Source organism: Schistocerca americana, chromosome 5 (assembly GCF_021461395.2).
Source record: "Schistocerca americana isolate TAMUIC-IGC-003095 chromosome 5, iqSchAmer2.1, whole genome shotgun sequence".
Lineage (NCBI taxonomy): Eukaryota > Metazoa > Arthropoda > Insecta > Orthoptera > Acrididae > Schistocerca > Schistocerca americana.
In genome coordinates this window covers 386,637,190-386,648,807 of record NC_060123.1, presented here as the reverse complement: position 1 = coordinate 386,648,807, position 11,618 = coordinate 386,637,190, and the positions used below count along the sequence as shown (strand labels likewise).

Sequence of the window (11,618 nt, the reverse complement as noted above, 5' to 3'; positions counted from 1 at the left end):
GTTTGACATACCTTTGTGTGTTCTTTGCACGCCACAATCACTGGCAGTAGTAATGTGATATGTAATAACAATATTAAGAAAAATTTTAAGATATGAAATTAGTTTTCTTGCACACATTTACATTCTTAAATGCATAAGATGCCTAGTCACTACAAAAATTAATAATCTAGTCAACAAAATCTGCTTGGGAGTGATATCAAGTCAATTGTGAGCGAGTAATTTATGCAACATCACATAAGAAAATTACAATTAAACTGAAAAGTAAAGGGAGAAATATCCAAAAATATTTCTCAGTGGTTTGGTATTGGTACATAGAAGTTTACCTGCAAAGAAAAATTTGGAATAGATTTAGTGGCTGACCTTCCTCCTGTAAATCTTTTTGATGTGAACCTATACCTGAAATCCAGAAGTAGCCACATGCCTGTTGGTTGGTTTGTGCGATTAAAGGGACCAGACCACATGCCTGTGCAACAGATGTGGGAGAGTGAAGATAAGGGTAAGTTGTCGTCAGTGTGTGTAACTGACCACAGTCGAAAAAGTGTAGAACCACTGATACAGGTCGCCCGTATTACCACAACCACATTACGTATACTAGGCCTGTAGCTATTATTTTGTTTCCCTGGTACATCTTCAGTATTACTTCCTAGTTGTGTTGCATGGATAAAGGTAATGATTTGTATTGTCCATGCTTCAGTTATATACTCTGGAGGTAACATATTCAATAAGCTCCATCTAATATAAAGCAAAAAATTGGTAATTCCTACCAACTCAAACTAAACTTAAAAACATACATCATTAGCTACTCTTTTTATAAATTATCAGAATAGCTAGATACGGGCACTGGAAGGTTCTGTTAGCCACATGACGATTAGCACTGTTTGTTACAACTAAAAATGTATTACGCATAATCTCAGTATCCATAGATGTAAAAACCAGCTTCTTTGAAAAATGCTGTTGCAACCAAGTAAATATTAAACTGCCTACGGCAGCTATACAATAAATTGAAGGAGCAGCAGCTTCCTTACCACTTTATTAAATTTACATGGCATTAAGCACTATAGTGACAGTTTATTGTTACTTCAACATAAAAATCAAGACTGTCTTACGTTACAGATTTATATCATGTAAGCTATAATTGTTTTGCCCATATATTTAATTCAGATTATTCACTGATAGTTTTTACGTAATATGTTGTTATTCATATTTTTTTCTGTATGTAACATATGACAAATCCCATATCAATGTACATGATAAAACGGGTGCTCAATAAACTGAAACTGTTAATGTCACCCTTGACTCATTTCACACCACTAATGTTTCTCTTTCTTGATTGAATTCATGAAACAATGAATAAATAGGTGAATTAAAATTTTCAGGATATTATTGTTAGTGTAATAGAAAAGTTGCATGATACCTTCTCCGTCATGTTAACATGTAATATGCTGCAAACAACAAATTTGAACAATGATGAAAACACTATCAAAAGACAGTCAAATGAAAGTACTTAATATTTAAGATATCAGTTGTCATATGGACACATCAATAAAACAAGAATTCATTGTGAAGAAAGCATGAATTTCATTTCGGTAATTTGCATTTTCATTGCACCTCTCTACAACTTATAATACAGACTTTCCTTGACAGCACAGTTTCAAAGTTGTTGACATTCATGCATATTTATATAATATTGCACTTTCTAACTGTCTTTCATGGATCCTTATTAAACAATCAGGAACTGGGGGGAGGGGGTGCCAAAATTAATTTCAATTGTAACCAGGCTATGCTACATCAAAATATAATTCCAAACTCGTTTCCCGAAGATTACCAGAGAAAGCTTTGTAAAACGTCTACTTCATTGCCATACATCATTTTCTTATTTGATGCAGGTCATGTATGTATAAATAAAAAGCATAAGTAAAAGCATACAACAGCCATTAGATAACAATTTTGCTTTATTCACATTAAATAAGCTACACAGACTCTTGACAGGTAATGTCACTGATCACATTCATCTATAGCTGCTAATATACACATTAATCAGTTGTATACAGTTACTCTGAAACCTTCCAGTTTCCTGGACGGTGATCAGTTATAGTCCAGTCCTGTCGTACCCCTCGAAGAGATCCATGGATATGTCCTGGAGGTTTACCGATGAACTCCCAACCTTCTTCAATTGACAGCTTCTTGGCGACAGCGAAGCCACCCAGCGCCACACAACCAAGAAATCCAGCAAAAATACTCCTCCTCCACGCCCCGAACACTCCACCAGCAGCACAGCCACCCAGGAAATAGTTAAGTTTTCCGTCCTTCCCGCGAGCATTCGTAGCAATACATGTTGTGGCAGAAAATGAGGCTGCCATTCCCATAATGGGAAGGGTAATATATCCATATCTCATTAATGTAGGAAAATAACCTTTTGGCCGAGAATACATAATAACGTCAAATGACGACAGTCCAAGGCCGATAAGTGCTCCAATTTTTGTGGTATACCACATTTTTTTCAAACAGTCTTGCCCGTCTGGGGAATCATAATATTTGTAGCCCATGTTTCGTCTATGCGTTCGTTTTTGATCTCTTCGACTACCGCTCAACTATGTTAGTACGTTGGACTACACTCTCGGATCTCGCCTTCTGCGCCCCCCCCCACTTCACGGCAGTGAGCAGCAGCAGACTTTTATTGTAAATACTATGCCTCGATCAAAGTTAATGCGACTATTTATACTGAAAGAATATATTTTCATACTTTTGTTTTAAGGAACTACGTTACTTCCCCCTTAAATGTAATATAGGGTCGCTATATGCAATAAATTAATAAAATTTCAGATTTCAATCCGTAACCGAAAATGTAACACGATATGTTACTCGCTCGTCAGAGATTATAGTGGTGTGTAAACAAATGGCTTATGGCGTGGGTCGGGTATCTTATCGAAAACAAACACTGCTAGAACAGTATTTTGTGCAGTGGCTGAATTTGCAGCAGGAAAAAGCATCGATTATGGGATGTCTTTTCCACAAGGGAAGGCGACAGGATACTAAAGATTCAAAAGTAAAGGAATATTCGTGGTATGACACTGTCAATAATTTGACAGTTTTTGTTAAGTTTTCTCCTTTCGTGCCATTTTTCTACATCTATCCATTTTTTTTATCATCCATATTTCATTCTTAGGGACAAACGAGATAAAGTCAACCTGAAAGATTTTACTGTGGAAAATTTGGACAACGAAGAAATTTGGAAGCTGCCGGGAACAATTAATGGCCAACAGTTTGTTATTCAGAAATGCAAAACATCAACTGTATATTTATTAGATCATATAAATACCATAACTATCGACGATTGTGTGAATTGTAAATTTGTAATAGGTGCTGTAAAGGGCAGGTGAGTTAAGTGTCATGTCTGTAGCCACCATTTGTCAAATGATAAAACGCGATTTACAGCAGAATATACATAAAATAGTGCATACCGTTAAAAAACCAATACATAAAATAGTGCATGTCATTAAAAAAACAGTTTTTAGAAATTTTGCGTTAGATTATGTAAATCATACACAACAAACCCATAGAGAAGAATCTGATATGTAGCAAGAAATAAAGTGTGTTCTATTTATTTAACTACAATACAGTAAAATGGCTAAAATATTACATTATATTATACTGTTAACATGTATTGTGCTACTGCCCGGATGAATTATAGTTGTCTTCCATGGAGTAGAAGAAATCACTCTACAGAAAATGTGTGTTAAATGACAAAGAAAACGATTTTTGTAGCTAGTAAATTGCTTGCTTCTAGGATGTGCATATCTAATACTTAACTAAATACACCTTAGAGTGCACACACTGTTCGAGCTAGGAGAAGTATTAGTTTTTTCTTTGGGAGTGTGAGAGGAATAACGCGCGATAGCTTAAAAGGAAATGTGTACTACATACATCTTCAAAGCATGCAGATCCTTCCCTTTACTGTGGCCTAAGTGACCAGCTCTTCCTTCATATTTTTCCCCAACCTGTCCTTATTTCCTGTCCGAGACAGGAATTATTAGGCTAGTTTATGTGCATATTTTTATGTGAGAGATTTCATTTATTCACTGTTACACTGCTGCATATTACTTAGTAGACATTTAACAACTTCGTTATCATGTGACACTGACATCAACTCACAGGCCTTAATGCCATTCAGGACGTATTATATTCACAGGCACTTTGCTTATATTATGCCAGTCATATCATATTTACCATTTACAGCTATGTACAGTACCATGTGCATCAATGGCCTTGCCGCAGTGGTAACTCCAGTTCCCGTCAGATTACCAAAGCTAAGCGCAGTCAGGCCGAGCTAGCACTTGGATGGGTGACCATCCAGTGTGCCAAGTGCTGTTTGGCAAGCAGGATGCACTCTGTCCTTGTGGGGCAAACTGAGGAGCTACTTGATGGAGAAGTAGTGGCTCCAGTCTCAGAAACTGTCATATGGCTGGGAGAGCGGTGTGCTGACCACCTGCCCCTCCATGTCCACATCAGGTGACACCTGTAGGCTGAGAATGACACGGTGACCAGTCAGTGCCACTGGGTCTGCTCGGGCTTGTGGGCGGAGTTTATGTTTACAGTAGCATGAAATAGTATTATACTAAACCTGCTGAACTATCTATCCAGTGAGGCCTGATGCTCGTTTTAATTTATAAAACAACAAATCTCAAAACTTGATTCACTATTATAAACCTTTTTATTTTTGATAATGCTTTCAAATTAGTTTCTGCATAAGAATTAGATAGAGAAAACCTTAATGCTATTTTCTTGGGGGGGGAAAATTGAATGTGCCATCTTTCTAATCACATCATAAATCAACACACATCAAAGAAGCAATCCAGACGATAGTGTTTCTCACAGGATGGTCATTTGGCCTTAAACTGTGGAGTTTTTGTCGATAACATACTGCTTCCTGATTCACAGTTACCATTGCATAAAGCACAATGTTCCATCTTCCTTGGATATGTATAACTTCCAGGTCGTGAGCAGAGATTTTCTGCTGTAATTTTGGCATCTGAATAGTCAGTAGTTACAGCTACTAGCATCATATGAGAATTACTGTAGTTTGTATAATGGGTCATTTTTAACTTAGAATGCCATCCATTTACTTTGAGATATATTGATAGTTTTTTAGATATTTTAATAGCTGTCTCCTCAGTAAGTGAGAACTAGTGCTTTATTTTCACTCGTATTTGTATCATCTGTAGAGAAGATAAAAATTTCCATGCCGTGTCACTGTAAGTGAGAGTTCATTAATGTATGTTTGAAGTAACAGAGAACCCAAATAGTGTGCCGTGTCTGATTGTTTCAATTTCAGGTTACGTGTTACTGTGTGACACTGAGTTGTACAAGGCTTTGCTGTTCTCCTTGTTCCAGCATTTTTCTGAGAAACTGCAAGGACTGTTCTTGTGTTGTGGCTTGTGGACAGTTTCGATCCCGTGACTGCAGGAAAATAGATGTATTTTTATGTTGCCCAACACAACCTGTCATAGAAGCATCAACTAGTATGCACTTCGGCTGTTATCAGTTGTATTATGATGACCTCGAAGGTAATGTAGTTTTTATAGTTATTCCAATAATTTCCTTATGGAGAATGTACTAAATATCTTTTGTTTGTGTTTTCCTTTTTATTGTATCTACTATATTACATTCAGTTGTCTGTAGTTAATTCATATAAATGAGTATGGAAATTGCAGATCAGTTTCATCAAGCAGGGTTAAGTGCATTTAATAATGAGTGGAGTGTCATTCATGACTACACACCTGTAGAAGGAGAAAATAATTGGTGCCTTCTTCCCGATACAATAACAATCCATGATTATATCTCCATTCCAAAAGCAGAAGAACTGAAAAAGTAAGCATGAAAGGCTATTGTTGTGACTATTAAGTATTCGTCAGCAATTATGACTGAATAGTTTTCAAACTAATGCTCATGAAATGTATCAATTTGTCTTGTAGGTTAAATCTGTCTTTGCTTGAAGATAAAAGTGTTGTGCCATACACTTGGGGACCACACAAGACAATGGATGGGGAATCATGTCTTGTAATATTTTTCACAGATGGGCAGCAAGTTCAGCGTGCAAAAGCTTTCATCAACACCCTGAAGAGAGAAAACGTAAGACATAAATGAAAATATGACATCCATATTATGTTTCCAGTTGATGATTTAAATTAAACCTTTTCGTTTTGGCAAGTAGAATTTACATAGCAATTTAGACATTTTCTGTTATTAAAATGTTTATCAAATTTTTATCAGCTTTAAATTAAGTTACATTTTGATGCTAATGTGGTAAGCAACTAATGTGGAAGTGTGGGACAAAATAACAGAAAACTGTTTTAATAAAACAAAACTAGTGGTTCCAAAGACATTGGACCAGCCTTGGGAGAAAACAAGATTCAAATTTCTATCTGGCCATCCTTTTTTAGATGTTCTGCAATTTCATTGTCTCTACAAAGAAGAATAGCAGCATGGCTGTATTGAAAAGGGCACAGCCATTTCCCTTCCCCCACCATTTTCTTGTCCATGATTATGCTCTGCCTCACGAAGTTGTTGGACATTAGATCCTAATCTTCCTTTACATTTATCTTCTGTTGATGCCTTTCTTGATTTTATGCTGTATCTGATCTTTGGTTTGCTATCTTTTATTTGTAGAATATCAGAAGCAAGTGGTACGAAAATTAAGTTGTATCAGACTTCTGAAGGTGCCTAATATGCTGATATATCTATAACAAGGACTGTGTATTAATTTGTGTTCAGACCCCAGCACCTTAATTTATGCAGACATGCAAAAATTATAGACATTTTATCAGCTAAGAGAAATTCTAAATAAAAGCCAGTCATAATCCAGAGTTACCACAAGCATCTTGAAAGAACTGTGTTCTTAGAACCTGGTCCCTAATCCATAACAATCAACACAGATTCATCACAAATTAGACAGAGTTATGGGGGCATTCCGAAACTCCTCTTTTTACTTGTTAGTGCATATTGTATTGTCATGAATATAGACATGTCAAGTTCTTCATTTGTTCAATATTGTCCTGTAGTATTTAAAACTGCCATTGTGCCAACACACACAGTTACAGATATTGTTATTGTGTTGCACATCTGAAAGCCAAATATAAGTAATTTTTCTTAGTAACTCACGTGTCTGATTTAGATATCATGGATAAAGAAACTTCCTGGCAGATTAGAACTGTGTGCCGGACCAAGACTCAAACTCGGGACCTTTGCCTTTCGCGGGCCAGGTCCCGAGTTCGAGTCTCGGTCCGGCACACAGTTTTAATCTGCCAGGAAGTTTCATATCAGCGCACACTCCGCTGCAGAGTGAATATCTCATTCTGGATTATGGATCAAGTTTTTCAGTTTTATTGGTGATTATGTAGGTCACAAATGAATGATGGAGGATGAGACCTCTGACCAACTATCCACTTGGATAAATGTCCACTACCAAACTGTGACCAGGAGCAGAGTTGACCATCCAATGGGGAACACATCTGCTGTACATACTCATTTTCACGAATACCTGCTTTACAACCCATACTATCTGGAAGCCCCCCCCCTCCTCCACACCCCAGCACCAGATTTTCTGAACTACATAGATGGGTGTTTATCTTCGCAAGACATGTCCACATGATTCTCCACGTCTCAATCTCCTGTAATCCCCCACCTCACACTTGCCTCTCAGCTCCACCATACCCCAGAAACCTAACTTTCTCATCCACCATCCACACATGCTCTTCGTCTGAGTCTCCCTTTTCTCTGCTGTTATGTCACCCCTTCACAGTGCAGTCCCTCATGCAATTGTTATTGTAAGCTGCACAAAGTCTCTCTCTCTCTCACACACACACACACACACACACACACACACACACACACACAAATTGTGATAAAGTTGTGTAGGTGTTGTGTTGCGGTTCGTAGTGCCCTCTGGTGATGTGTTTAGGGGTTTCGCGTTGTATGGTGTAATGGGTTCACTTTGGTCTTACTGATTATAATGGCTGGTTTGCGTTTTGGCTGTGTTTCGAGCGGAATTGGTTTCAGTGAGTTAATGATTTAGTGGTGTTGTGTGAAAGTTATTGTAGTGCTGTTCACTGTAGGTCGTATGTTAATGTCAGTAAATGAATTTGTTGTTGGTCTTGTTAGGTATGGATATGACTGATAAAATAAATAGTGTGCGACTCCGTACTATGATGGGCGCGACTCAGTTGGAGCTGATCAAATTTCTACGAGTTTTTGGGTTGATTGCGGAGCTGGTCAAGTGTGCTGTCTGTCGTAAGGAAATGACATTGGCAAAAGTTCCAGCGTCTCGGACCGGGGACGGTTATATGTGGTGGTGCTGTAGGGATAACCTATGGCACTCCATACGTCACGGTTCCTGGTTCAAGAAGTCTAGGTTTGCGCATGCGCGAGGTTGTGTTGTTGATGTATTACTTTTGTTATAGATCCTCTCGAAGTTTTTGCGTGCATGAGACTGGGGTGAGTGGGAGGAGGGTGCTTGACTGGTTTTCGTTTTGTCGTGAAGTATGTTCTGAGTTTATTAAGTGCAGGGGTAAGTTAGGTGGGCCTGGGGTTTTGGTGGAGGTGAACAAGTCACAGTTTGGGAAAAGGAAGTATGGCAGGGGTAAGTCTGTGGTTGGTCTCTGGGTGTGGGGGGGCTATTGTACCGGGGGGTGGGTGGGTGTTTGGAATGTGTTTTCAGGGTTGTGGTGGGGCAGTCTAAGGTGGAATTAGTGGGGTTAATTGATTAGTTTATAGAACCGGGTTCCACTGTAGTTTCAAATGCTTTTTCTTCTGATAGGGGGTTGGGTGAGAGGGGGTACAATCATTTAGTTGTTAACCATAGTTTAGAGTTTAAAAATTATGAGACGGTAAGGGCTATTAGTAAGATGTACAGGCCGAAGGAGGTTGGTTTGGGTGGGTGGGTGGCTGCGGCTCAGGGTGGGGGGGGGGGGGAAGGGGGGTTTTAATTGCTGGTACTGTTTGTGAGGGGGGTGGGAGTGGTTGGTTTGTCATTTAGTTGTGGAGGATCTATTTTGTTGAGCTGAGTTGTAGTGTGTGATTGAGATTTTTTTATTTTGCACTTGGTTTTTGTTTATGGGTATTTTATTTTGGGGTGGGGGAAGGTTGTGTTGGGTGTGAGTGGGTTGGGTTGGGTCTTTCTATTTGCTGTGTGTTTTTTCGTGGGTTTGTGGTTTTTGTGTGTGTGTGTGTGTGTGTGTGTGTGTGTGTGTGTGTGTGTGTGTGTGTGTGTGTGAGAGAGAGAGAGAGAGAGAGAGAGAGAGAGAGAGAGAGAGAGAGAGAGATTGTGGTGGCCGACCTAGGTTGCGGTGCCGAAACTTTGTTGTGGTAAGTTTTTATTTATCTTGTTCTTAGTGTATTTGTTGTGTGTTAGGTTCGAGGGAAGTGTTCCATTACAATGTGTGGTTGTGGCTGTGGGTGTTCTGGTATCGGGAGTTGGTGTTGAGCCATATAGGTCAAGGGAAGTGTTAGATTCTAATTTGTGGTTGTGGCTGTTTAGGTATCGCAAGTTTGTGAGAACGGGAGCTGCTGTTGAGCTACATAGGTCAAGGGAAGTGTCTGATTCCAGAGGATATTGTGTTTAGTGGAATTTTGGGAGTTTTGTGTTGTCGCTTTTTTTTTAGTCGTTTTGTGTGGTTTGGTATGGAGGTGTGTGTCTAAATGTGTTTTTATTTACTTTGTCCCCACCCAAAACCCCCAATTTCCCACGCTTGTCCCGTTAGTGTTATTAGTTTTTTTGTGGAACGTGTGTGTGTTGGTCTTTCGATATTTCCATGTTTGTTATCATGTTTACATAATGACGTCATTGGCGCCATATTGGAGTTGTGGTGGATGGTGTGACTTCATGGGTCAAAGCAGATGGGTGGAATCGAACACTTCTGTATTTCCCAAGGTGCAATGGTTTACATTAATTTTTATCTTCACTTCCCCTTACCCCCCCCCCCCCCCCCCTCCCCAATACTATCTAAGCCAGTCAACTGTGGTATAACTTTTTTAATCATCACCACCAGTATGATCATCATTTGTATGCCCACTAGCTATTCTTCCTTCCTGATACTCCTCCCATAGCATGTCATCATCTATGCGAACCATAGCATTGAATATGCAGCACTTTTTGAATTATCGTAAAGAAGACGCATTATAAGTTGCAGACAGGCACAATTAAGACACTTACTTAAACCTTTCAGCCACAACCTTCATCAGTAAAAGAGAGACATACACACCATTCGTACACAGAAGCAAACACACGTCATACACACATGACCACAAACTCCAGCATCTCAGGCTGAAATGCCAAGATGCTGGAGTTGGTGGTCATGTGCGCATGTGCAAACCACTTTCACCCTAGCATCACGTCATTTCTCATCCGTCTTTTTCTTGGCAGCTAAAGATGAGTCCAGCAGCCATGAACACTTTTAACACCCTTCACATCAATGGTAACTTTTGATGGCATTCCAAAATAAACAGGGCTCTGATCAGCGTGGCCCATGTGGCTAAGCAAATAATTGTCCCATTTCCTTAGATTGGTCATGTTGTTGTTGTTGTGGTCTTCAGTCCTGAGACTGGTTTGATGCAGCTCTCCATGCTACTCTATCCTGTGCAAGCTTCATCTCCCAGTACTTACTGCAACCTACATACTTCTGAATCTGCTTAGTGTATTCATCTCTTGGTCTCCCTCTGCGATTTTTACCCTCCACACTGCCCTTCAATGCTAAATTTGTGATCTCCTGATGCCTCAGAACATGTCCTACCAACAAATCCCTTCTTCTAGTCAAGTTGTGCCACAAACTCCTCTTCTCCCCAATTCTATTCAGTACCTCCTCATTAGTTATGTGATCTGCCCATCTAATCTTCAGCATTCTTTTGTAGCACCACATTTCGAAAGCTTCTATTCTCTTCTTGTCCAAACTATTTATTGTCCATGTTTCACTTCCATACATGGCTACACTCCATACAAATACTTTCAGAAACAACTTCCTGACACTTAAATCTAAACTCGATGATTCAAATTTCTCTTCTTCAGAAACGCTTTCCTTGCCATTGACAGTCTACATTTTATATCTTCTCTACTTCGACCATCATCAGTTATTTTGCTCCCCAAATAGCAAAACTCCTTTACTACTTTAAGTGTCTCATTTCCTAATCTAATTCCCTCAGCATCACCCGACTTAATTCGACTACATTCCATTATCCTCGTTTTGCTTTTGTTGATGTTCATCTTATATCCTCCTTTCAAGACACTGTCCATTCCATTCAACTGCTCTTCCAAGTCCTTTGCTGTCTCTGATAGAATTACAATGTCATCAGCGAACCTCAAAGTTTTTATTTCTTCTCCATCGATTTTAACGCCTACTCCAAACTTTTCTTTTGTTTCCTTTACTGCTTGCTCAATAAACAGATTGAATAACATCGGGGAGAGGCTGCAACCCTGTCTCACTCCCTTCCCAACCACTGCTTCCCTTTCGTGTCCCTCGACTATTATAACTGCCATCTGGTTTCTGTACAAATTGTAAATAGCCTTTCGCTCCCTGTATTTTACCCCTGCCACCTGTAGAATTTGAAAGAGAGTACTCCAGTCAACATTG

The 11,618-nt window shown here is 39.2% G+C and overlaps 2 protein-coding genes across 2 annotated transcripts in view; one reads left to right on the top strand and one right to left on the bottom strand.

Moving 5' to 3' along the window:
- Window positions 1-2,051: 2,051 nt before the first annotated feature.
- On the bottom strand, window positions 2,052-2,546 carry LOC124616396 (NADH dehydrogenase [ubiquinone] 1 alpha subcomplex subunit 11). The gene has a single exon (XM_047144701.1). It carries the CDS (start codon window positions 2,544-2,546, stop codon window positions 2,052-2,054), a length of 495 nt encoding a protein of 164 aa, XP_047000657.1.
- Window positions 2,547-2,869: 323 nt separating this feature from the next.
- LOC124616039 (protein XRP2-like) overlaps window positions 2,870-11,618 on the top strand; it is a 50,545-nt gene continuing 41,796 nt past the window's right edge. The window contains exons 1-5 of the mRNA XM_047144264.1: window positions 2,870-3,063; window positions 3,167-3,376; window positions 5,392-5,564; window positions 5,712-5,868; window positions 5,973-6,129. Coding sequence (XP_047000220.1) covers window positions 2,897-3,063; window positions 3,167-3,376; window positions 5,392-5,564; window positions 5,712-5,868; window positions 5,973-6,129 — 864 coding nt within the window. The 5' untranslated portion in view covers window positions 2,870-2,896. The remainder of the gene's footprint in view (window positions 3,064-3,166; window positions 3,377-5,391; window positions 5,565-5,711; window positions 5,869-5,972; window positions 6,130-11,618) is intronic.

Bases quoted from the DNA above. Each gene is read 5' to 3' on its own strand.
- LOC124616396 (XM_047144701.1), bottom strand. From the start codon at position 2,546: ATGGGCTACAAATATTATGATTCCCCAGACGGGCAAGACTGTTTGAAA.